Below are 27331 nucleotides of genomic sequence, written 5' to 3'. Positions count from 1 at the left end.
AAGACACTCTAACTCCGACGCAGTATGTTCTGCACCAAAATAGCAAATGCATTTACGCCCATCTGTTCGACCATGAGGTGTGTTCAGGCACATTGTTGGCACTTTACTATTTTGAGGCAACTGAAATAGACTGCACCATTGACCAACTGAAACCTGGTCTAAAGTCAATGGTGCAATATTTGTTTTGTTATTTAAAGAGCATGTTAGTAATATACGTCTATATGCGGGTGCACAACGCGCGTACATTCTGCTTATTACACACACAGGGACGTGCAGCAGCACACAAACGTGCCAAATATTAAAAATAAAAGGATTACAATGTAAAAGATTATTATTGTGTGCATAAAGATTAAAATGTTTTGGTGGAATCCGGCTTGTCCTGTAGAGGGTCTGCTTGCGCGCTTTAACCTTGTGCACGAGCAGATCCGTTTCCTCGCTAGAGAAGCGTTCAGTTTTTCTGCTTGCAAATTCCGCCATGTAAATAGCGAATCCGCCATGGCGCGAGCGCAACTGGCTTTTAAAGGGAATGGGAGATGAGACTCTGATTGGTTTATTGCACATTACGCCCAAAACACACCCATTACTCATTAAACGAATAGGGACAACCCTTTTAGACCATGCACCTGGCCTGGCGCACTGACCATTTTTCCCGTTGTTAAACTAGCAAAAGTGGATTCGGACACACCCTAAGTGCACTTGCGCCGTGCGCTTTAGACCATGCGCTTAGATCGTTAAAATAGGGCCCTAAGACTTTAACTCAAGTTATATTGGAATTGGTGACTTGTAACTTGTAATGGACTCATTTCTGCTGTAAGGTATCTGTACTTTTACTCAAGTATGGTTTTCAGGTACTCTTTACACATAAAACAGCTCTTAAAAGAAAATATTGCCATTGTTAGCTGAGTTCAGTTTTAGTTCTGAATCAATATTATGTGTTCCCACCTGAGCAAGCCAGAGGCAACAGTTGCAAGGGACACAAATGGTGACAGAAATGGAGAAAAAAAAACCTTGTAAGAAACCAGGCTCAGGATTATGTCTTTTTCAGTAGACTTGAATTAAACCGCTCAGTTCATATGGATTTATTTTATGATCTTTTTATGAACTTTTTGAAGCTTCAGTTTCATTAAAAATATCTTAATTTGTGTTCCAAAGATGAACAAAATTCTTATGGGTTTGTAATGACATGAAGGGAACAGAATTTGTTAGAACTATGCCTTTAAGTAAAAATAAATAAATAAATAAATAAATAAAATGCTTGTATTTGTTATAAAACTAAAGCAGAATATATTTTAAATATTACTTTGAAAATTAAATATATTAAATCACATTATCTGAAACTGACTTAAAAGTGGGGTAGTTGAGGTAGGTACTGTATGTGAATCAGAGCCATTCACATTTGAACTGAAAAATACTTTTAAATTAAAATTCAATTGAATTTGTGATGATGTAGCAAACCAAACTCTAAATTGCACTTTGAATGCCTGGTTGATTTGATGGTGCATTATAGCTGATGAACACTAGGGGCTGCTCTCCCACAAGTCTAAGATTTGTGATATTCAGATTTCAAAACTACTACATAAGCTTCCACCTGCATCCACCTGAATAGATATTAGAGGTTTTTGCGCATTATTTTCTAGCACATTACACTAATATATATATATATATATATATATATATATATATATATATATATATATATATATATATATATATATATATATATATATATTAGGGGTGTGACGAGACAGGTATCTCACGAGACGAGACGAGACTCGAGACTGAGTTCACGAGACGAGACAAGATTTTTACACACTATTTTTAAGAAATCCTCAATGGTGAAATCATGACTAGAAAAAATATTCTGCAGGTGTATTTGAAATGTTTTAACTAATCATCTTGTAATGAATGTCATTTCAGTTCTACTTTCTGAGTATGACTTATCATATGCAGTAAAAGACAACAATACTCAAGCACTGTAAAAGGTTTTGCTACTAACTCAACTGACTGACTTCTGTATGATTTCAGTCTCTTCAGACCTTACTGTACATGATTTATGAGCTTATACAACTTTAGACCTCCTAACTGAACTCCTTTGTACAAATTGATCATAGAAATAAAAACAGTATGAATAAAAATGTTAACACTTTACAATAAGGTTTCATTTATTAACATTAATGTATTAACCAACATCAACAATGAGCAATATATGTGCTACAGTATTTATTAATCTTTGTTTATGTTAGTTAGTAAAAATAGTCATTCATTGTTAGTTCATAGTTTACAGTGCATTAACTAATGTTAACAAATGAAACCTTATTTGTGCTTAATAAGATTAAGAGAAAACTGTTATTCGTTTTCATGGTAACACTTTACAAGTGCAACCATAATCGCACTCTCAATATTCAAAGTGCAAATAAGACCAAATTTTTCTTTGATACAGAGCTAAGAGATTACAACTACACTGCCCAGCCTAAAATATCTTTCATATTGAGAGATATCTGTATTCATCAGGGAGCCTCTTTCAAAATTCGGGTTATTGAAATCGCGTTTGTATGCGAGATCTCATCACACCCCTAATATATATATATATATATATATATATATATATATATATATATATATTGACAGGGATTTTTTTTTATTATTTACAGGCTATCTGACAGTTCTACCCAATATATATATATGAAATATTGAGCCTGTAAATAATTAAAAAAAATCCCTGTCAACTTGTACTTTTCTTCTGCCTGATGGTTTTATAGGCACAATATTGCATTTAAAGTCTGATAAACCCTCCCATTTCCATTATGATGTTCAATAAAGGGAGAAATAGAAATTCTTCCTATAAAGTTCACACAAGCACAACAGTTTATGCTCACATTTGAAATCCCTTCCTGAGTAAACCCAAAACAGAAGTGGTGGTACAAAGAGATCACCTGCTCTTCTGTTTGTGCAGCTCTCTCTCTAGATGCCCTCCCTGCCGTGAGCAGAGGTTCAGACGGGTGCGAACTGTGTTCTGGATCTCACCATCAAGGAAGATCTGCATCAGCACTTTCTGTATAACAGGTCAGTGTTAATATTCACAGAGACGTTGTATGTTAATTGAAAAAAATGTTAGTTTACAGTTCATGTTCAGAGTGGGAACCACATTTGCTGATAGACAAACCTTGCAGTTATTGGGATAGATGGTAATAGTTGGTTTGTCCACTCGCTTCAGGAACCAGTAAGGTAGTTTCTCCTCAAGTGCAGTGTGAAGATCTATCTGTAATGATGATTAATGTGATGTACACGATACCATGGTGTTTATACTTCTATTGATAAGCGTTCTCCTTCCTGTGTTGACATATTTCCTATTGAAATAGGAAGTTTGGGGTGCGACTTTTTTTTTTTTAAATAGCCGATAGTTTACATCAAAGCTGTGAATCCTGATTTTACTAGAATGATTTCTCATTCTAGTGAAGTTTTAATTGGACAGAAAATTGGACACGCCTCTGAGTACAAGATGAGTCATTTATATTTCAAAGTTATTTTGTATATTGATAAAAAAATTAATGATGTTAATGATGCATTTTTAAAAAATGGGTTGAAAATGGACAAACCCAGCGGTTGGGTTAAATGTTGGCCCAACCTGCTGGGATGTTTTATTTAACCCAACTATTGTTTAAAAATGACTATATGGCTGGCTTAAAATTATCCCAAAATATGTTGGAAATTAAAAATCAGACACATAATTACTAGAGAGGCAACAATAATAATCAAAAAGTGGACATTTATTAATAAGCAAATTAATAAATGTTTATTGTTTAATCATTATTAATTAGACATATTAATAAATGTTCATTTCCAACATATGTTGGGTTCATTTTAAGCAAGCAATACAGTAATGTTTAAACAATAGTTGGGTTAAATAAAACAACCCAATCACTGGGTTTGTCCATTTTCAACCCATCTTAGGATATTTTTAAACCCAGCATTTTTTAGAGTGTGTCTTTCAAACTTGCTAACAATTTAGCAAATAATTGTTGAAAATTTACATCAGTTTAAAGGTATAAGCAGTATTTTATCCACTCTGCTCACCTGCATGGCTATCCGTTTCAACTCTGCATTTCTCTGTACCTCTGCAATGTCTCCTACTGCCAAACCAATCTGCAACATGAATTAGACAAATAAGCTTAATACATCCTGACAAACTGCAGCTGTCATTAACATCAATAGCTGGCTTCCAGCAAGCCAGTGTTGAGTGTCCTACCATTAGATTCATGAGAAGAATAGGCATGAGAAGCACAAATAACACAAACACGCAATAGGTGACCGCAGGGAATGCCATGTGGCCTTCTTCATAAGTGTTCAGAAATGTACTCTGGTAGTTCAACTCTCCCACTGTCATCACAAACGTCTGGGCTAGGGCAAGGCCGATGGAGCTGAACTCAGCCTGTCGAAAGCAGCAAACAGTAAACATTGTTATCAAACTGCACCAATTTGCCAAGACTTGACGGGTCTATCATGCTGGGTTGATATGATCTCTCTTTTTGGATGTACCCGGTGAAGCATCAAAGCGTAGAAGGACAATCCGAATGCCAGCAAAAGGAAGATGAAAAGAACCATGATGCACATCAGGGTCCTGACGATTCCACCAAACATCACCACGTAAATTCCAATTCGCTCAAACCTGCCAGGTGAAAACGGTATGTTAGAGTTCAAATGTTCTATATTATCTATACATTTTTAAAGGTTTAGTTCACCCAAAAATGAAAATTCTTACATTAATTACTCACCCTCATGTCCTTCCACACCCGTAAAACCTTTGTTCATCTTCAAATTAAGATATTTTTGATCAAATCCGATGGCTCAGTGAGGCCTGCATTGCCAGCAAGATATTTAACACTTTCAGATGCCCAGAAAGCTACTAAAGACATTTAAAGCAGTTCATCTGACTACAGTGGTTCAACCTTAATGTTATGAAGCGACGAGAATACTTCTTGTGCAACAAAAAAATAAATAAGGACTTTTCAACAATATCTAGTGATGGGCGATTTCATGACACTGCTTCATGAAGCTTTGAAGCTTTACGAATCTTTTGTTTCGAAATCAGTGGTTCGGAGCGTGAATCAAACTGCCAAAGCCATGTGAACTATTGAAATTTCGAAACACTTACAGGATGTAACAAAGCCTCGTTTACTGAAATCATGTGACTTTGGCGCTCCAAACCACTGATTCGAAACAAAAGATTCATAAAGCTTTGAAGCTATCTTGCTGGCAATAGAGGCCTCACTGAGCAGACTGTCCTCCAAAAAAAAAGAAAAGAAAAATAAACGTTTTTCAAGCACCTTATTACGATCTATATTTACGTTTTAAAGTCATGCACCCTGTAGCTGGCGTAAAAATAATGACAGTGTTGTGTTATGTCTGTCATCATGAAATGACGTATGACTGTCGTTACCAATCAAAATGCGTGTTCATTTACAGTAAATGCAATGTGTGGACTTTTTACACCATTTGCCCTTTTTCCATTTAGCAAAACTCATTTTTTATCAACAACTACAACCACCTCATCCCTAAACCTACCCTTAGTGATTTATAGTGCATTTACACTTTAAGGGCACATGCATTCCCTGGGATCTAACCCACAATCGCATGATCACATGATTGCATATTGTTATATATTGCAATGCGCTGCCAATTGAGCTACGGGAAACTAGAAATATGATGCAGATAAAAGGGAACAATGCATTAAAATAAAAGTGTCCTGTTTTCAATAGGGGCGTAACTTTAGCAAACGCTCCTATGGGTCGTATTTCAGGGAGGTGAGAAACGACCTATATAGGCGTATTGGTTGGAGAACATGTTGCACTGAGCCATTGGATTTTATGAAAAATATCTTAATTTGTGTTTTGAAGTTGAATGAAGGTCTTAAGGGTGTAGAACGACATGAGGGTGAGTAATTAATACATTTTTGGGTGAACTAACCCTTTTATTAAATAAAAGCAGCGTTGGTGAGCATAAGAGAAAGACTCTAGAATGGTAGTGTATTCTAAATGTAGAAATGGGAAAATTAATATATTCAATTGATTGATAACAATAAATTAATAAAAATCTTGAATATCAACAAATAACTAGTTTCAATACTGTGCATTTTTTACAGTATATACCGTAAATGCAATTCATAGTGATTAATCAGCATATCGTGTACTGTAATTAATTTGATTATAAATTAACTGTTTGGAATCCCTAGTAAAAAGCATAAATGGAATTATAATAAATTCTAAAGGAACCCTACAGGCCATTAAATCTACCTCTGGAAGTAGAGCAGGAAGCCGATCCATGAAGTCAAAATGGCAAAAGCTCCAGCCTGCCATTGCCATGTGTTGTCTACATTGAAACACATGGGAATGACAAAGACTAAAGAGCTAATAGCTGCACTCCAGTCAGCAGGGTTAGAGAAGTCAGTGAAGTAATATATCCGCTACGATGTGAAAGACATAAGGGGTTAAATAAAATCACTTTTAGCTTCCAAACATAGTGCAATTTGAATACTCTCGCCGGTGGCAAAGACAATGGAACAATGCATGCAAAATCTGAGCTGTGTTTTTATAGGTAAATCACTTGGCTGGAAGGCTTAGAGCACTACAAGGGAATCCCCACAGCAAAGGCATGTGTATTTAATGTTCATCATGACATTTATGATTAGTGACGGTTTGATTGCCCTCTGCTGAGAGTCTCTGTAGTAGTATGAGAGGAATTTATAGTGGATGCATCATGGGAAGTGATTAGATGACTATTACCTGCTGAGCCAACTGCACCAACTCTTTGCAAATGGAATACACATTCAAGACGAGCACCATGATTATACAGACTGAGATTAAACATTTTTGCTGGATGGAGGGAAAAGAGAGAGAGGGAGAGAGCATCATCATCAAATTAATCACATTTACATAATGAGTGTATCACTTTTCATTCATAACCCAACTAGCATATCATGCAAAATTAAAAATATCTACTATGGTGTGTGCATGTTCCTCACACTCAACAATAGATAATATTAATGCCATCATGAGTATTCTGCACCATTTCTCAAAAGATAAATAGTAATATGCATACGAGATTAGACATACTTAATTTCATGGAGATAATAACCTTGGAGCTGATGAATAAGAGTGAAGTTGATGGATGCCATTCAATTCATAATGACACTCACCAAATTAAGTAATAGGACATTGACAAGGTTATAAGGAAGTGAATGCAAATGTGAGAATGGAGACGCATATGATTGTGAATGATAGCTTAGATAACTGGCTTGTCAATGAATAACAGATTAGGCCAAATTGACAACAAGAACTATGGGTTCCTCTGACCTCCATATAATGGCAAATAAGGTATGAGATGCCAATATTGGTGTGCTTTAAAGGTACAATATGTAAAATTTTTGCAGTAAAATATCCAAAAACCACTAGGCTTGTGTTATATATTTTGTCCAGCTGATTACAAACAGTATCTCTAATACTAATACTTTCAAGTACTTGTAAATCATTAGAACATTCCCATTCTAAACAGTGACGGAGCAGTGCAGTCGCCTGTCAATGACGTCAGTTACCATGATGTCTATGTTTGTTACCGCCTTTACTGACGTAGAAACCACCATGACAACAGTGCCGTGGACAAATGCGGAAGTAGTGTCTAGCGTCCAGCAAACTTCAAGCAGTTCCTTATTTACTTCTTGCACGTTTTATGGTGGATTGATGGAATTTAATTACTGTTTACCATCTGCCGCTGGTTCTGTCGACAAGGACAGCTCCCGTAAACTCATGACCGGAAAAGCGGAAGCGGCGCCGGCGACGGTGTCATAATAAAAGTCCCGCTGCTCGTGAGGCGTGTGTTGATCAATCGCTCCAGCTTCTCGTTCAGCTCCCGCAACACTCGCTCCTGCTCTGCTTCATACTACAGTAGCATTAATAATCGCATCCACGAACATGAGTTCTTCCAGACTCCAATCCCTATTCTTTTGCACCGTCCGTTGAGATGGAGACCACATGTCCCAAGTTTCCGCTCTAAAACTTGGCGTCATAAAACTCATCAAACTACGCCTTTGTTTTGAATAGGCTTCTAGCGACCTCTAGCGGAAAAAAATATCACAGATTGTACCTTTAAGTAACGCCAAATTCCTTTAAAAGGACTAGTTTGCCCCAAAATTAAAAGGCAGCAACTAGATGCTATTTACACTAAGTGAAAATAGCAGTATTTTATTTGCGCTGAGTATAAATATTAGTTAGAAGCTATTTATACTTAGAGCGAATAGTGACAGATACTATTTGCACCTCACTGTATTGTAGTATAATATAAAACAGTATGCAATAATATATTCAGTGTATATAATATTTATTAAAATCGTAAATGGATGCTGCCTTAATGGGACATTACTTGTCCCTGTCCCTAAAGCCCTCCTCTAACCCTACACGTTAAACACTTTAATCCCACTGTTCTATACCTGTTAGGTCCTTTATTTACACTTTTCGAATATTTCTTATTTTTTATTTACAATAAATGCCTCTCCGAGCTTATATGCAATGGGAAAAAGGGAGAAGAATGAGTTCAGAAAAAGACGGATTTGAACTTGGGTCAGTCGCAAAAGTTAACACCACCTGTCCTCACTCTAATACAGGGGTAGGCAAGTTCGGTCCTAGAGAACCGCTGTCCTGCAGAGTTTAGCTCCTACCATGAAAAAAAAAAAAACCTTCAGCTGCCTATAGCCTTGTAATCCTGAAGAGCTTGATTAGCTTGTTCAGGTGTGTTTGATTAAGGTTGGAACTAAACTCAGCAGGACAGCGGCTCTCTAGGACAGAACTTGCCTACCCCTGCTCTAATCAGATGGTGGGCAGAGTTAGTATTTGCAGGCCATTTGCAGTTGGTGTAAAGAGATAGTCTGAAATTAAAATTCTGTCATCGTTTACATACCACTTTTTTTTTTTTTTTTATGTTGTTCCAAACCTTATGCTGCATGACTTAATTTCTTCTGTGGAACATCTAAGAAGATATTTTGAGAAATATCTGGTTACCAACATTTTACAAAATACCTTTTTGTGTGTGTGTGTGTGTGTGTGTGTGTGTGTGTGTGTGTGTGTGTGTGTGTGTGTGTGTGTGTGTGTGTGTGTGTGTGTGTGTGTTTCAGTTCAGGTTTGGAACAACATGAGGGTGAGTAAATTACAGAATTTTCTTGCATATGGCCCTGAGCAGCTATTTTCTATATAGGGAACAGTATGTACTTCAATGGGAAAACATTGAAATCTTAAAGGAACACTCCACTTTTTTTGAAAATAGGCTCATTTTCCAACTCCCCTAGAGTTAAACAGTTGAGTTTTACCGTTTTCGAATCCATCCAGCCGATCTCCGGTTCTGGCGGTACCACTTTTAGCATAGCTTAGCATAGTTCATTGAATCTGATTAGACCGTTAGCATCGCGTTTAAAAACGACCAAAGAGTTTTTATATTTTTCCTATTTGAAACTTGACTCTTCTGTAGTTAAATCGTGTACTAAGACCGACGGAAAATAAAAGTTGCGATTTTCTAGGCTGATATGGCTAGGAACTATACTCTCATTCAGGCGTAATAATCAAGGAACTTTGCTGCCGTTCCATGGCTGCAGCAGTGCAATGATATTACGCAGCGTCTGTGAGCCCCTGTTTGCACAGGGAACGTGCCTTGCAACCATGGAGACGTATGTGAGAGACGCTGCGTAATATCATTGCACTGCTGCAGCCATGATACGGCAGCAAAGTTCCTTGATTATTACGCCTGAATGAGAGTATAGTTCCTAGCCATATCAGCCTAGAAAATCGCAACTTTTCATTTTCTGTCGGTCTTAGTACACGATTTAACTACAGAAGAGTAAAGTTTTAAATAGGAAAAATATCAAAACTCTTTGGTCATTTTTAAGCGCGATGCTAACGGTCTAATCAGATTCAATGAACTATGCTAAGCTATGCTAAAAGTGGTACCGCCAGAACCGGAGATCGGCTGAATGGATTCGAAAACGGTAAAACTCAACTGTTTAACTCTAGGGGAGTTGGAAAATGAGCCTATTTTCAAAAAAAGTGGAGTGTTCCTTTAAGATAATAACAAGCTTGCATTTGGATAATTTATATGAAATCATCAAGAGAATCTGACAACAACAATATAATAAATTTAGCTCAAATCTGTGCTAAAAGTTTTATTTTTCAGTTAATACGCGTGTGCGTTCCAGATTAAATAAAATTCCAGGGTTTGTTTTAACTGTAAGGCAGGACTTCTATTTCTAAAGTTGCCATATTAAAGGGTTAGTTCACCCAAAAAATTTAAAATTCTGTCATTAATTACTCACCCTCATGTCGTTCCACACCCATAAGACCTTTGTTCATCTTCAGAACACAACGAGTATACTTTTTGTGCGCCAAAAAAAACAAATATCTAGTGATGGGCGATTTCAAAACACTGCTTCATGAAGCTTCAAAGCTTTACGAATCTTTTGTTTTGAATCAGTGGTTCGGAGCGTGTATCAAACTGCCAAACTCGCATGATTTCAGTAAACGAGGCTTCATTACGCAGGGATGCAAACAGCTAAGGGGGGGAAAAGTGAGAACATTGCGTGGGGCAGGGGCATGCTCCAAACAAATTTTTTTTAAAAGATGTTTCCTTTACATGCTCATTTGTAGTTACTTTAAGGGATTTTTTAATTTATTTGTTATTACCTTGTATGCCCAAACCTGTAATTTTTCATAAAAAAAAAAAAAAAAAAATGTTGCAACATTTCACCAAAATCAAGATTGAATAGGCTACATTTGGTCAAAACCTCATGTTATAAAAAGATATAACATAAGCTATGACTATTTAAGACAATATTGGCTGATTAGACGGCAATACTGAACAAAACGCAAACTATTTGCCCTCTCTCTCTTCACCGTTCCCACATCTCAGACCCAAAAAAAGTTCCCACATCTCAGACCCCAAAAATACTGTATGTTCCGAAAATGAACGAAGGTCTTAAGGGTGTGGAACGACATGAGGGTGAGTAATTAATGACAGAAATTTCATTTTTGTGTGAACTAACATTTAAGCACTATAAAATGTCTCATTCATTATCTCTGAAGTGGTCTGTCGCTCTACATGTTTTTCTTTTTTAATGAATCACTCCTTCAACCACTACTTCTGTTACATTGTGACTTTAAACCCAGATTTTCATGATTTTATCATTATTTTCTAATAGTAAACATTTAAAAATGTTTAAAAAGCATACCGCAAATGAAAACCTAGGCTAAAGGTTGACAAAAAAACAAAAACAAAAACAACTTAAATTCCCATAAATTAAAGAACAGTATTTGTACAATATTTTTTCTTACAATAAAGTAAAATGGTTGCACTAAAAACCTGCCTTCATTGCCTTAATGTAAAAAGTATTGTGAATTTTCTACTCATTTCTATTCATGGAAAGTGCCCCCTAAATTATCTTATTAACACACATACCCTCCCATGTGTTTTCACAAAACTGATGTGGAGTACAACATTAAGAAGACAGCTGTTAAAAGTCACATTATATTACCAATTTTGTAAAGGATTTATAATAATTTTCCTCTCTCTTATCATTTATGACAATCTATGACTTTGAAAAGTAATTCACAATCAATTTGATTGTCATTTAAATTCAGCTATCATTATTCTCTTTCACCTTTCCCTTCTCTGCTTGTCACAGATAAGCATCGCTAGCTGTTCTCTGTTGCACAAATTACAGAACTCTTTGTGCTCATCTCTTCCCTACAAGATGCTAGAGAGCTCTGAATAGAAGCTGTCTACCTCACTAAAAGATACGGGCACCATGATGACAGATGTGCCATTGGCAGAAATGTTCTGGCTTGGTCTCAGATTGAGGATGAGGTATGTGAGGGGCAACAAGCCAAGCAGGTAGACAGCCAGGTTGAGCAAATGAACCTTGCTTCCATATGCCTTCCTGTCCAAATAAAATACAATATCAGTAGAATATTCAATAATGTGCTTTGGAAAACCAGTCTGATTGTTTGAAGTGATGACTACCGCTGCTATTTTTAACCATATGCACAAAAATAAAAAGCAGTGACTATTTTGTATATGACATAAAAACAAGTGACTGTAGACATTAGCATATCAATAACTGTTTCTCATGGGGACATCTGAAAAAACAAATCTGCAGTGCACAATCTTGTCTTGTTTAGTTTCATAGTTTTATTGTCATGTCCTGCTTTAATGGTTTCCCTGTTCCTGTTTGCTTGAGTTCTTTGTTTGTTGCCAAAGTTTTAATTATTTTACACACCTGTTTCTTGTTCCATTAATTATCCCTGTGTGTATTTAAGCGGAGTTCCTTTCCTGAGTTCCTTTTGCTCATTGTTTGGAGCTGTCAGTGTTAAAGTGTAATGTGCCTCTTGTACTCCTGGTGTTTATTAAAAGAACCCACTAACCCAACCACTCCCTATGTGTTTTCCAATGTGGATCGCCATTCACAGTCTGCCTCACTGATGAGGACAACACCAGCCCCACTCCGGACCCAAAGCGCAGCCAGCCTTCAGTCATGCCCGCTATCGACAATAAGCCAGAGCCCACCGCAGACTCTGAGCCTGAGCCCACCATAAAGTGAAAGCCAGAGTGTTTGCTAGTGGCCAGTTTTGTCCCAGGGCCCAAGCACCGTACACACCTCCATCGCTGAGATGCATGCTATGAGCAGGCTGAATAAATACTGTTTGATAAGCTGGATGATAAAATGTTGCAAGTTCTCCAGTCTCTGCTGATCCTGTATTGATTGCTGGTCAATAAACCTCATTGCTGGTTTATTCCAGCCCCAAGTGGTCTTTATCCCAGTTTAGGTGGTTCAGCCCAGTTCCAAGTCGCATTTGCCTCTGCTGGTTCAGCCCAGTCTGAAGTCGTCTTCCTCGCCAATGGTTCAGCCCAGTTCCAAGTCGTCTTCATCTCCGCTAGTTAAGCCCAGTCCCAAGTCATTTTTGTTGCCACTGGTTCCAACCAGCCCCAAGTCTTCATTGTTACCACTAGCTCCACCCAGCACCAAGTCTCCTTCATCGTCCAGCACCAAGTATCCTTCTTCATCCAGCATCAAGTCTCCTTCGTCATACAGCACTAAGTTTCCTTTGTCATCCAGCAAAGTCTACTTCATCGCCATTGGCTCTGCACAGCTCCAAGTGTCCTTCTATGTGGATGGTCCCGCCCAACCTCCCTCTTTCTCTGCCAAAGCCATCCAGTTCCTTGGCCTCACCTCTGCTGTCTCCATTCAGTCCCTCAGCTCCTCCTTCACTGATTCTGTCCAGCTGCTTGCATCCACCTTGGGCTTTTTCAGTCATCAGCTCTGCCTTGGTCTGAGGATCTCCTAGCTCTGCCTTTCACCCATCGGCTCCACCTTGGCTTAATGCTCCCTCAGCCTTCTAGGCCTTCAATATCACCATGGGTCTTCATCTCCTCTGTTCCTCCTGGGTCTCCTCCTATCACAACATAACCTCGGTTGGTCGGGCTCCATCTTGGCTCCTCCCTCCATCAGTTCTGCCATGAGCCTTCATCCTGGCTTTGCTCTGGGTCATCCTCAGGCTTCTCCCTCTTTCGTTTCCACCTTGGTGCTTCCATAATAATGCAACCATGAATTTTTTCAAAATCACTGACTAGCCCCTGTAAATGTTAAAATTACTTTACGCCCCCATGAGAAACAATTACCATCCGAATATTACTAACCAGAACTGTAGGGACTTTCTGAGAGTTACAGTACATCTTTAACATACCACTTCATCTCCAGGTATTTTCGGCTCACGGGGTGAGTGAGGAGTTCCAGTCGGTTGTACCGCACCATTGCCTAGTGAGGTACAAGGGTTAGAATTTATTCTCAAACCATTTTAGGAACCAGAAGTTTGTATTTACTAATGTATACTGCACAACGGGGTCCAAAAGTCAGATATCACTGGATAAAATGCTCATATTTTTCTACTTTAATACACAGTTTTCCATTGTATTTAGAAAGGATGTGAAGGAATATGACCTACTGTAAAATGATTTAAAGAGACTTACATTCATGGCTGCCAATGGTTGGAACTTCATTGTTTTATCGGTTTTAGCAAACTTCTTCAACTGTAAAGGAGCTTGAAGCCACCGAAAATCGTACTTGATCTGCCAGTACCATTAAACAAATTTGTACTTTATAGCATTAATTAACTTTTTTATTAATAGTTTGAATGCAACTTTTTGGACATTTGTGGAAAGCTTACATGATAATCCGGACTGTTGGCATCGTGATCAGACTCTTTAATACACCTGTCCAGAAGGTGCTGTTCAGAAGACAGAGGGTTTCATGTCAAAGATTTTATCAACAATAGCTCAAAGAGTTTTATAAAGTGAAGTTCTTAGACAGACCCTGAAAGACTCTGGGAGGAACTCTATGATGTCCATCACGACACAGCGGGATGTACCTTTAAATGATGTTAATGCCTCAGCACACCTGCAGTGCATTAACATATCTTTGTCAACCATTGGCTTACTGAGAGGAGAAAAATAATATAGGTTTTAAAAAAAAAAAAAAAAATAAAAAAAAAAACATATTTACAGAGTTTTGCCAAGTCAAACCCTCAACCTATTCTCTCATATTGTTCCATTAAAAATCCTACACTAAAATTGTTTTCTTTGAGATATTTTTGTGTTTTATTAAAAGGGAACAGGAAACTTAAGTGTTTATTGTTGTCTCATTTTAGAAAAAAAAGTTACTTTTTTTTTTACATATACAAATACATGGACATTTTGATGGAAATACTGATTTGAGATTAAAATATCTTATTAAGCTTAAAGCATCCCCTTAGAAAAACAGAAAACAATCGGTTATGTTACAGTATTAATTCATATATTATTATTAATCTGCAATTCAAGTTACTTTTTATATTAAAATAAATTTTCCTGCTCTCCTAGGCTTGGTTTTTTTTAACTACAGACATAAACTTTGGGGTGTTCCAGCAATGCAAGCCTATTTACGTGGTCATCTTGAATGCAGATGTCTCTTTACCTCTCACTTTCGATGGTGGCATTCACTACATCTTTTTTCTCATTCCGCACAGCTTCATGCATAAAAGAGTTGTCAGCATTGTTGAGAGTGATTTCAGCCCCTCTGTCCAATAACAGCAAAACAGCACCTACATGTCCCGCTTGTGCAGCAATGTGAAGGGCTGTGTTCTATTAAAGCAATGTGTGATTAAAAGGCAGTGTCGTTCAAACTTATCATAAATGACAATTGCTTTCATCAATAAATACAGTATACTAAAAGTATTTTAAAAAAATGCATTTTTGAAAAAAGTATAACGCTCAACAAGTATGCATTTATTTGACAACATATAGTAAAAACAGTAATATTATGAAATATTATTACAATTTAATATAACTGTTTTCTAAGTTAATGTAATCTAGTCTTGTGATGGCAAAGCTGAATTTTCAGCATCATTACTCTTCCTTTAGAAATCATTCTGATATGCTGATTTTTTATTTTATTTATTTTAATGTGAAATTTAAAGGAGAGTGTTCTTTGGATTTTCAAAACTCAGTTTCCTATGGCTTGGCAATTGTATTCTTCAAACTGACTGTGCTCCACAGGTGTTTAGTGATTTTTACGCTGCTTACCCCATCTTCATTTGTTCCATCCAGTAGTTTGACATTGGCTGCGAGGAGGATTTTCATTGTCTGTGTGTATCCCTCAGCCGCAGCATGATGTAAACAGGACCAGCCTTTGTAATCACTAGAGATTACAACAGACCTTATGATAGAATGTCCAGCTGAATGAAATCACATTGTAACCAAGTGCATTTTGTGAAGCTTACCTAGCTAAAAAGTTGGAATTTTAGCTTTTGATATTTTCACCCAATCGTGACATTTCATTACTTGAAATAAAATAAATATTATCTAAAAAAAATAACCTAAAAATGATAACATCTAAATCCAGTCAGAAGTATGATTTCATAAAGCAATAAACCCCAAGAAGTCATGGTTTACAGTGAATTTATAACGACACAGAGCGGAGTGCCTAAAACCCCCTTAGCTGTTATAAATTCACTGTAAACCACAGCTTCCTGGGGCTTATTGCTTTTATAAAACGGTTACCACACAATACAAATATTAAAGCCAAAAATATCTATCAATGCAACTTTCTACACTCTAAAAAATGCTGGGTTGTTTCAGCCCAAATTTGGGTCAAATATGGACAAACCCAACCGTTGGGTTAAAAAATGCATTTAAAAATTTAACCCAATGGTTAGGTTTGTCCATTTTTGACCCAAACTTGGGTTGAAACAACCCAGCATTTTTTAGAGTGATATCAAAAGCCTTCCTTCAGCTGGAAAAAATAGTCCCCGACCATAAACAGAGACAGAAGTTACATTTATTACGGCAAAGATTGTCTTTATGAGTGAGTCACTCAGTCGCAAAGACTTTTATATTGAAACATGTTGTGAACACGAAACAAGAGCAAATGACAAATGCTTTGACTAGTGCTGTCACTGTCAGCAGGGCACAGGAAAACCCATTAAATGTTAAAAGGACAAGAACGCAGCGGACATTCAAACTGATTTTTTATTATGAACATAGGACTGACCTAAAAGAAAATGCTAAATTTGAATGCATGTAATACACTCAATATCTCTCTCACAATACTCTTCTACATAATGCAGTAAGCTTCAATTAACAAAATCAGCTGAGAACAAACATATGTTTACGTTGCTAAGAATGGTCGCTAAGACAGATGCAGCAACATAGACATTCAGTGGTGCAGTGATACTTATGTAATGCAGTCAGCTGTACGTTTTCAGGAAATTTACAACGGCTTTGAACACAGCTAACCAATCAGAATCAAGGACTGTTTTGTAATATTGCTGAATCAACCTAAATATGTTAATTTATACCAACAACATACATTTTTATGGGTTAAAACAGCTCTTCAAGGTAACAATTGCAGATTAACACTGTACATTTTACAGTGTAGTATCTCAATGGTATTAAAATAACACTGCCTGGCAGCTATTAGAGTAATGAAGTACCACTTGATGACTGCGAAAATGTAGATATTTTGCTTTTCCAGAAAAAGTATGGTGTACCTTTGAAACAGCGCTCCTCTCCGAAGCAGCAGCTCCACTACTTGCGCGTGTCCTGCCCTTGAAGCAAGATGAAGGGGCGTCAGGCCCTTTTCGTCCCAATCGTTCAACATTTTTGAGTCCGTGATGGACTCCAGCAGCCTGTGGCATGTGTTTAAACGCCCATATCTAACAGACATTGGGGGGGGGGAAATATTAACAGGTTTGGGAACATGTGAAATGTTAAAGTTTGGAGTTATTCTGCATTCATTTGTATAAATTCCAGCAAAATTCTCATAAATGGTCAGGAATGATATGATATTGTAGGTCAAATCTTATTACTTCTAAGAAAATAAGCAGAAAGATCTGGCTTTGATATAGCTCTAACTGCATTACAAACGTTCTCACTCTGCAGCGAAGTGAAGCGCTGATTTCTTCTCCCGTGACTTTTGACCCAAGAAGATATTGAGACCCAGCATATTTTTGACCGAATCGTGAATGCCAAGTTTGCAGGCGTAGTGCAGAGGAGTGCAGCCTTCAACATCCTCATCAGACAACATCTCCTTCACGGCATTACACTGGAGGAGGCAATGGGTCGTTATAACTATATACAGAACTTACGCATGTTCAAAACAACGCATTATGTAATAATCCATAACAAAGGGTCACTTGGACTCTTCAGGCTCGTTTTCAAAATGAAAGTGTTCTGCATTTGACAAAGTGGACTTGACGTTTAGGAAGATTTTCACACCTGCAAGACTGTCTCAGGAAGATTTTTCAGCCCTTTTGGTTGAAGAATGACAAAGTGGAGGAAGTTTCGACCTGCTTTGTCTTTGACTTTGAAATCGGCACCTTTTTTCAATAGAAGAAAATGTTAATTATGCAGAAATGTGCATGCAAATAATATTGGAGAAAGAAAATGTGTTGAAAATTCATGAAAATGTTTTACCAATTGACAGTAAAAATGCAACAGTTTTCCAAGCACCGCAGTTGGAGGCCATCAGCAGTGGAGACAGTCCCTTACAGTCAATGCAGTCAATTTCTGCTCCCTTTCCAAGACAAATGAGATCCAAATAACAGTAAATTACCAGCTTTATCAAAGGACATACAATAAGATAATGAGATATTGGGTGGTTAATATTCATCTTATCAAAAGGTCAATCCAAGCATAGCAGCTTGCTGGTTCACAAAATGCACAGACAGCAGAATAATAGTTTGGATGTTTCAGCCACTCACATTCTCACAAAGGAACCATTCAAACATTTACCTTTGAAATAAGATATTCAGCCAACGCGACATGATCAAACAATGTGGCTCTATTAGGAAAAGAAAGTCATTGTTAATCATTGAAGCATGGAAATTAATCAAACAAATACAGCTGCAAATTGCAATAGGACAAGAACCCACCATTATAAATATATTTGTTTGGTAATAGCAAAAAGTATTACTTCTAACATTTTTTTATTGAGGCAAGTTTTACATACAATAACAAATATAACCAAACCTATCAAGGGTATATAAAAACAAATAATGACATAAAACAAGTTTTTACTTTCAGGTTTTTACTTTAGATATTGTTTTCAAATTTTAAATAATAATTTCATATTAATATTTAAATAAATGATTTAAATCTTTGTTTAATGTAAAAAATATCTTCATTTGTGTTTTGACGATGAATGAAAGTCTTATGGATTTGAAATGACATGAGAGTGAGTAATTGATGACAGAATTTTCATTTTTGAGTGAACTGTCCCTTTAACATGAACTGAAATCAGCTCTAAGATAAACCAGAGGGCTAGTTCACTTAATAATGAATACTGGACAGCAGTATATGAAGCACACTGACCTATGTAAGGGGGTCTGATTGGCTCCATCCCTGATGTTGATGATGTCTTCCACTCTGTTGTAAGAGGAAAGCATGATTTTGACGGCCTCCAGAGCACCCTGAGTGCAGGCAAAGTGGAGGGCTGTGGATTTGTCACACTGCAAAACAATCAAGCCACACATACACACACAGACACTGAGATGGAAGTCAGCTATTAGCCTGACATAAGTAGGAGAGGCTTGGCCAGGTAATGCAAGAGGGGGACAGTCTCTCAGCTGCTACACCAATAACACAAACCATTAATGAGAGAGCACCCTGAATTGCTGGGGCAATGGGCTGACTGGCCAAGCTCAGTTATAGATGTAAGTGGCTGCAATTTGTATCAATTTAACTATCTGAAGCTATTACTGAATGCATCAACCCAGACTGAAGACGACAAATGGAGGAGCGTGTTTGTGTCTGTGTGGTCTAGATTGAGAGTCAGGAAATCAGGCTGCTTTTGTGTTTACTGCAAACTACATTCTTCTATGGCTGCATTCCATGAAAGAATTCTTTCTTTTTTTTTTCTTTTTTTTTTGGTATCTCTTTCAGAATTGTGACATTATAGCCCAACATTAGGCATATTTAACAATTTTGTTATTTTTGTCCCCAAACTTCTTACAGGACATGGTGTTGTTTAATGTATCAAAAAGCTTTTACAGAAATAAGTCTTGATGATAATGGACTCTTGATTATATTATATACATTTTTGCAGAGTATCTTATTACAGCTGTAGGAGGAGTATGATAAAATATGTTTATGACAAGATTCAGATTGGTGGATAATCTAGTTAGCAGAAAGGTGGAAATTGGAACCACTTGCCATGAATTTCTGTTTCTAGGCCATTCTATGGAAGCCCATTTTCAACACCGAAGAAAAAATGCTCTGGTAAATCATAATTATATTTCAAATTTAGATAAAAAGTAATAATTGTTTTCTCATAATTCTGTCTCACTCACAGTTTTGACTTTTTAGGTTGTATTTATTTAATGTTATTATTTTAAAATGTTTCATAATTATGTTTTTAATGTCATAATGTCATAATGTTTTAATGTCATATAATGTCAATTTTGACTCTTTGTTTCATAATTATGACATAGTATCTCATAATTTAGATTTTAGGTTTCTATTTTAAACCAAATGGTATATAAGGCCAAAGAAATCAACCTTTGGTAAATCATAATTATGACATAAAAAGTCTCAGTTATGACATTTAAAAAATTGACAAAATTTTGAAATTATGACAAACTAAAAATAGACAAGTTTGACATAAAACATCTAAGCCCTTAAGAGGGATTGAAATTGAGAGTCCAAAAAGTCACAAAATTGTATATATATGTAGTGGTGTGAAAGTGACAGTGGTGTCCTGATTTTTTTTTTTTTTTTTGCATGTTTGTCACACTTTAATGTTTCAGATCATCAAACAAATTTAAACATGAATCAAAGATAACACAAGTAAACACAACATGCAGTTTTTATTATGAAGGGAAAACAAAATCCAAACCCACATGGCCCTGTGTGAAAAAAAGCTTGCCCCCTGCTGTTAAAACATAACTTATCTGTGGTTTATCACACCTGAGTTCAGTTTCTCTAGCCACACCCAGGCCTGATTACTGCCACACCTGTTCGCAATCAAGAAATCACTTAAATAGGACCTGCCTGAAGTGAAGTAGCCCAAAAGATCCTCAAAAGCTACACATCATGTTGAGATCCAAAGAAATTCAGGAACAAATGAGAAAGAAAGTAATTGATCTGTCAGTCTGGAAAAGGTTATAAAGCCATTTCTAAAGCTTTGGGACTCCAGTGAACCACTATCCACAAATGGCAAAAACATGGAACAGTGGTGAACCTTCCCAGGAGTGGCCGGCCGACCAAAATTAAGAGCGCAGCGACTCATCCAAGAGGTCACAAAAGACCCCACAACAACATCCAAAGAACTGCAGGCCTCACTTGCCTTAGTTAAGGTCAGTGTTCATGGCTTCCCCATAAGAAAGAGACTGGGCAAAAATGACCTGCATGACAGAGTTCCAAGAGGAAAACTGCTGCTGTTGAGCAAAAAGAACATAAAGTCTTGTCTCAGTTTCATGAGACCACTTAAGTGGTGACAAGATCAAGGGGCTTTCCGTGAGGGGCAACCCATTTCACATCATCAGGTTTAACCCTCTGGGGTTGGAAGAGGCATCGGCACAATCACTAGCTTTTTTCGTGATTATAGCAAAAAGAAGTTAAAATACTTTTGTTCTACAGAAATAAGTAATACATTAGAAACTGTAACACTGATGAGTCCTGCAGACTCAAACTTTCACAAGAGTCTCTTCAAAATGGACTGATATTCTACAAAAACATGGTAAAATCACTGACTACAGATGGCAGGGTAGTTTTGTTTTTTTCTTCAGTGCATGGCAAAAAGTAAACACCTTAGAAATTCCAGGTATGTTGAACAGGAACTGGCACAAAAGTGTGTGATTGTTCAAGTCCCTGTGTTTAGATCAGTGTGCTCAATAATGTGCCTTTGTTATGTATATTTAGATTATGCTGTGTTGTAATTAAAATACAAACAAACAAAAAGCCTGTTACAACCACCGGTTCCTGCACTACACTTCCCAGCATCCCCTCTGCCCTGCACCTGCACATCATCATCATCACACACACCTGAGGACAGTCATCATCATTAGCACTCATTGGGACTTGTATATATTCACTCACCCTTCACTCTTGTGTTTGTCGGTTATACGTTGTATGTTAGTGTGTGTTACTCTCCTGTATTCCCTGTATGCTATTTTGGATTATCTAGTAAAGTTGGACTTTGATCTTATTCTCCTCGTTGTGCGTATTCCTACACACTAGAAACGTAACAAAGCCATTCTTTTAATCTCTTCACATTCTTTCTTCCAGTTCCCCCAGAGTCCCATTCATGTGTTAGGGCCATTTGGGGAGGGGTCATTATCTTCCCAAGTGTGAAACTCATTCATGATCATTCACACCAATATATTATTTTATGTGAATGAGTGGGCAGGATGATTTCCACATAGTTTTAAGCAAAAATTCTAGGCTACAAGATCCAGTTCTTAAAAGTCTTATGAACAAATATTTAGTATGGGTTTTATGGCCTTATTTCAGTGACTTAATTTTTCTTCACTCATCACACAAATGTTATTTTTACACACATGCTGCATACAGTGTAATCAGTGACTCACAACTTTTTAGCAGGCATTTTTTTCAGTATAGCTAAAGTGGGTATAAATATTCCCATAGATTCAACATTCTGACGTAGCGCTGAGTTCCCTTGAAAGGTAAAATCTTGTTTGCGACCCTGAGAAGAGAATGAGATGCTGTGTCACTGTGCCATACTTCCTGCATGCCTGAGAGCATCTTACTTCAGCCAATCGAAGCTGATGATGTTTGTTCTGGATGTCCTTTTTAGCTACGTCAGTCATCTGTCATGGGACTACATAAGACTGAAGTAATTTCACACGTGCTTCAGACGCAGATCACACAGAAGAGTACCCATATCGTCAACATTCTCGTTCCCTTCTCAGAGAAGCAGGGTTACAGTTCTTACTGAGACATTTTATATTTGTTGAAACAGCAGTTACCTGTTGCTGATCCACTCTGGCTCCTTTAATGATGCAAAGTTTGATCACCTCAATGTTGCCCCCACGTACAGCTAGATGGAGGGGGCTGCTTTTGGTTTTATCCAAATAATTAATGTGCACTGAAGGGGAAATACCCAGCTCTTCTCCTTCATGAGGATGAGAAAGAGAGGAGATGAAAAGTTCAGATTCATTTTTTCATACTTGACACTTCATACAGATGAAAGAAGAAAAATACAATTCTCTCATCATTGGTTGACCCTCATGTCATTCCAAACCTCTACTTTCTCCCGCAGAACACAAAAGGTTAATTTCTAAAGAATATCCTGGCCATTCTTTTCAATATAATGACGTGCATGGGGTCTGGAGCTCCAAAATGACAAAGCAGCATAATGTTATTATAAAAGTGTTTTATAACAATTCATGCTCTATATTTCAAGACTTCTGGAGTAATGCAATAGCTAAAACTTGGAATATAGTGCATAAGGTGTACAGGCCCCTTTTTATGGTGCTTTTACATCTTTTTTGAATCACAAGTCCCCTTTTGGCATGTTTTTTGATACATTTGGTCATCATGATCATCAACAATTAATTAATTAATTAACTAATTAATCTACATTATTTTTTATAGGAAAACAAAAAGTAACACAGGTTTGGAATGACATGAGGGTGAGTAAAGAATGACTGAATTCTCATTTTTGCATGAACTATCCATTTAATGTCACAAACCTCAGACACAATGAAAGCATCACCATTTTGTTTGGTTACCATGTGACATGCTTGCAAATAAATCCCATAGCATTGGAGGTTGGCAGTAATGTTTCACCTGTTGACCCTTCTTGTTTTAACTGTTTTGCATTTCAGAATCTGAAAATATTGGACTGTAATGTAAATGAAAACTGTGTCATTTGTCTCTAAGCCAAAGGGAGCTGTCTGAAAAACCCACAAATATTTATGTCTTGAACACATCATTCCGGAACAGAAGACCACCCGTGCATTGTGCAGAGTCACAGTGCCTGTCTAAACAGAATGGTGAGTGGGTTGGGAATGGATTCGTCATGGTGAATTGGTGTAACGAAAATATTAAACTTGCTTACCAATTTTCAAAACCAGCTCCATGGCCTCTTTGGCACCTGCAAAAGCAACTGTATGGATGGCATAGTGTCCCAGTTTGTTCTGAATGCACATCTTGGCACCATGTTTGAACTACAAGGAAAGAAAATAATCACTTTTATTACACAATATGTGAGTTTTTGGATTTTTATTGCCCTTTGTACTCACAAGAGAATGGAGAGCTTGGTAATTATTATTGCTGCAGGCCAGCATCGCAGGGGTGTTTCCTAGATCACCCTCCAGATTGACATCTGTTCTGTCACAGGACAGAAGGACCTGTGCCAGGCAAAAAATGCAAAATGATCTTCATTATCTGCAAGGCACTCAATCAGTATAATTCCTACAGCATTTCAGCCCAACAGGAAGCAGATTCTATATGGAGGACGCCCTTAAGTTTCCCACTGATCTGTCCCTTGGCTATCTAATGAATATCTCACAAGCCAGAAATCAGTATATCTGTGATTCAACTGTAGGCACGAGGACGCAGGTAATTACAGCATGATGATATTTAGATCAATAACATGATCACAAGTGTGACATTGCTTCTGTAGAGCAATTCAATAAACAAGAAGTTAATACTAACTTACATTAAAGACACAACATTGTTTTATCTATTTTTACTTCAACCAGTGTTACTTTAGAATTATTTATATAAAATTATAGTATATAATCTGATAACTAACTAACTGCACCTACATGTTAAAGGTGCTCTAAGCGATGTCACACGTTTTTAGGCCAAAACATTTTTTGTCACATACAGCAAACATCTCCTCAGCTGCCTGTCCCCTGAACACACTGTAAAAAAAACACGGTCTTTGTAGTCCCCACAAGCTCCAAAAACGGCAATAAAAAGAAACTGGTGCAGCCTGGACCACGAAACATAATAAACATGCTCCAGCCAATAACCGACAAGAATGATTTTAAATGCGCTGCTCAATCAAATTCGAAAGGTTTGGTATTGCGTTTTTTTTTTTGTTTGTTTGTTTTTGAAAGAAGTATTTTTAAAACACTAATAACACTTCAATTTGAAAATAACTGTTTTCCACAAAAAAACTATTAAGTAGCAAAAACTGTTTTCATTATTGTTAAATTGAGCACCAACAATAATTAATAAAAATTGAGCACCAAATCAAAATATTAGAATAATTTCTGAAGGATCATGTGACAATGTCACAAAGTAATGTCTGCTGACGATTCAGCTTTGGCATTACAGGTATAAATTATTTTTGAATATTAAAATTGAAAATAGTTGGTTACACTTTATGTTAAAGTGTCCTTGTTACAGTGTAACTATACATTTAAGTACTGAGTAATATTAATTAATAACATGTAGTTACTATTTAAAAAGGAGTAGGGTTGGGTTTAGGGTTAGTTGCACATAATTATGCATAATTTAATGTTATTACTACAGTGTACACAGTGTTACCAAATAGTTCTTTGAAATTCTAATATTTCAGAATATTACTGTTATTACTGTATTTTTTGATCAAATAAATGCAGCCTTGCTAAGCATAAGAGAATTTGGTTACACTTTAGTATAGGGAACACATATAAACTATTAACTACGTCTTCTCCCTTTATAAACTCCTAATTTACTGTTTATTAATAGTTAGTAAGTTAGTTGTTGAGTTTAGGTATTGGGTAGGATTAAGAATGTAGAATAAGGTCATGCAGAAAAAGGCATTAATATATGCTAATAAATAGTCAATATTCTAGTAATATGCATACTAATAAGCAACTAGTTGACCTTAAAATAAAGTGTTACTGAGAATTCTTTCAAAGACATAAAAAAATCTTAATTAGTCAAACGTTTGAGCAACAGTGTATATTTGATACAGTCTGATGCACATCATAACAAGATATTCAAGAAAATGCATATCTACTTCTGCTCTTTGCCGCGACAGTAACCCCAACAGATTACCAGCAGCATATGTGACTGACCTCTACAAGATGATTGTATCTTTTTGTGACAGCCAGATGCAGAAGGCCCATCATGGCGCTGTTGAGGATGTTGGGGTCAGCACCCAGCTCCAGCAGTAATTCACAGCTCTGCTGTTGATCCTTCTCCACAGCCCAGTGCAGAGGAGTTCTGTCCTGCTCATCCTGTACATTCAGCTCTACAAAGCAGAAAACACTGAATATATGCGATGGTTGCGACATTCAGGACAGTAGGAAATTCAGTACGATTTCAAAGGTAAGCAGTGTGTCCTAGCGATGAAATAAATACCTTATTTGAAAAGGCATGCGAATTCCACAGAATAACAAAAAATTTTAATTACTGATTGTGCAAAAAGCACAAAGATAAAATAATTTTTTTAACATATAAAATTACCACACAATGGCAATGTTATAAAGGCAATAAATTGTGAACTTATGAATAAAAAATTTCCACCAGTGTTGTGATTTTAAGTTCATATAGGACAGTAACTACATGACGCTTTTATTGTGCGCGTCTCAGAAATCTGGACTCGTCAAGACTAACATTGAAATAATATTATATTGTACATATTTTCTATAATATAAACATTGCTCAGTGTAAATGAGTACACCCCCTTTGAAGAGCAACATTTGAGCAACATTGAAGAGCAACAGACTGGATGGAGAGTGATGCTCAACTTGTCTCCTCAGAATCCCCCATAGGTGTTCGATTGGGTTCAGATCAGGAGCCACTGAATCACTTTCACCCTGTTCTTCTTCAGAGATCCACACTGTAATGAATTGCTGTAAAAATTACAGCAATATTTTACAGCCGATGGCTGTATTTTAATAATACAGCATATTGCTGTAAATTGCAATGAATTCCGGGGGCGTGGCGGTTTGAATCAAATTTACAGAATATTGCTGTAAATTTCAAATATACAGAGGCATTATGGGATTTCCAACGGTCAAGATTCGGGTAGCAGCAAGAGGAGTGATTTACAACTGTGGTAAGTGACTTATTATTTTATTTTCCCCCTCAGTCTTTGGTAAATATTTATGTATTTACATTCGCGATTCATATTGGTAACCCCGGATTGACGCATCCTCCGTCTGCGGGGCGCGAAGCAGACTTGCGCGGGGTTTTCCTCAGCGCGGTCGCGGTAGGATCTCACACATTCCCCGGTGCTTTAGCATAGCGGCTATGGGTCAAAAATTAATCAATAGAAACAGTTGGAATTCACGAGAACTTCGTGTTCATCAGCGCACTTGGTCGTGATTATTTTATGGCGTAAATCACATTTGTACAGGCAGACAGTCATCTGTTAACGGGCCGAAACGAAAAGGCCTCGCGAGTCGCGACGCGATCAGGCCGCTCACGGAGGATGTGTCACGCAAAATGGTGTTGCTTCATGCTGTTAATGTGACCAATGTGATGTATTTGTGGACATTTTCTAACTTAAGGTAATGCAAACACTTTAACATATCTGTTTGATATAAGTTTGCCTTGTATAGTTAATTTAATATTACCATTACCAAAACCAAATCTTTTTTTAACTTGAAATGAAATGTGCTATTTAACGTTACAGATATGAACAAACTGATCATCCTGTATCTTACTTGTCTTTTAGATGTACATTTTACATCTATTGAGGCCTTTAACACAACTACAACTAACTATTTGTTCCTCAACTAAATTAGACATTTATTTTTTAGGGTGAATGTTTTAGATGTCTTTCTATTTGACCCTGGCAAAC

At 37.0% G+C, this 27331-nt stretch overlaps 1 protein-coding gene across 2 annotated transcripts in view; it reads right to left on the bottom strand.

Annotated features, from left to right (window-relative positions):
* Nucleotides 1–27331, bottom strand: part of trpa1b (transient receptor potential cation channel, subfamily A, member 1b) — a 62292-nt gene that overhangs the window by 22564 nt on the left and 12397 nt on the right. Inside the window, exons 4-27 of one of the 2 annotated variants that reach the window (XM_067377864.1) lie at nucleotides 25599–25774; nucleotides 23826–23933; nucleotides 23642–23750; nucleotides 22548–22693; nucleotides 18934–19070; nucleotides 18355–18403; nucleotides 18037–18136; nucleotides 17839–17939; nucleotides 17496–17665; nucleotides 17112–17276; nucleotides 15646–15760; nucleotides 15038–15204; nucleotides 14398–14482; nucleotides 14253–14312; nucleotides 14056–14154; nucleotides 13773–13843; nucleotides 11815–11968; nucleotides 6780–6869; nucleotides 6291–6460; nucleotides 4537–4666; nucleotides 4247–4429; nucleotides 4075–4143; nucleotides 3164–3259; nucleotides 2934–3052 (exon numbers count right to left, since the gene is read on the bottom strand). In XM_067377864.1, coding sequence (XP_067233965.1) covers nucleotides 2934–3052; nucleotides 3164–3259; nucleotides 4075–4143; nucleotides 4247–4429; nucleotides 4537–4666; nucleotides 6291–6460; nucleotides 6780–6869; nucleotides 11815–11968; nucleotides 13773–13843; nucleotides 14056–14154; nucleotides 14253–14312; nucleotides 14398–14482; nucleotides 15038–15204; nucleotides 15646–15760; nucleotides 17112–17276; nucleotides 17496–17665; nucleotides 17839–17939; nucleotides 18037–18136; nucleotides 18355–18403; nucleotides 18934–19070; nucleotides 22548–22693; nucleotides 23642–23750; nucleotides 23826–23933; nucleotides 25599–25774 — 2869 coding nt within the window. The remainder of the gene's footprint in view (nucleotides 1–2933; nucleotides 3053–3163; nucleotides 3260–4074; nucleotides 4144–4246; nucleotides 4430–4536; nucleotides 4667–6290; nucleotides 6461–6779; nucleotides 6870–11814; nucleotides 11969–13772; nucleotides 13844–14055; nucleotides 14155–14252; nucleotides 14313–14397; nucleotides 14483–15037; nucleotides 15205–15645; nucleotides 15761–17111; nucleotides 17277–17495; nucleotides 17666–17838; nucleotides 17940–18036; nucleotides 18137–18354; nucleotides 18404–18933; nucleotides 19071–22547; nucleotides 22694–23641; nucleotides 23751–23825; nucleotides 23934–25598; nucleotides 25775–27331) is intronic. The other variant, XM_067377865.1, reaches the window with a different exon arrangement.

This window comes from Chanodichthys erythropterus, chromosome 23, assembly GCF_024489055.1.
Source record: "Chanodichthys erythropterus isolate Z2021 chromosome 23, ASM2448905v1, whole genome shotgun sequence".
NCBI lineage: Eukaryota > Metazoa > Chordata > Actinopteri > Cypriniformes > Xenocyprididae > Chanodichthys > Chanodichthys erythropterus.
The sequence above is the reverse complement of the archived record's forward strand: the minus strand, read 5'-3'. Positions and strand labels throughout refer to the sequence as shown.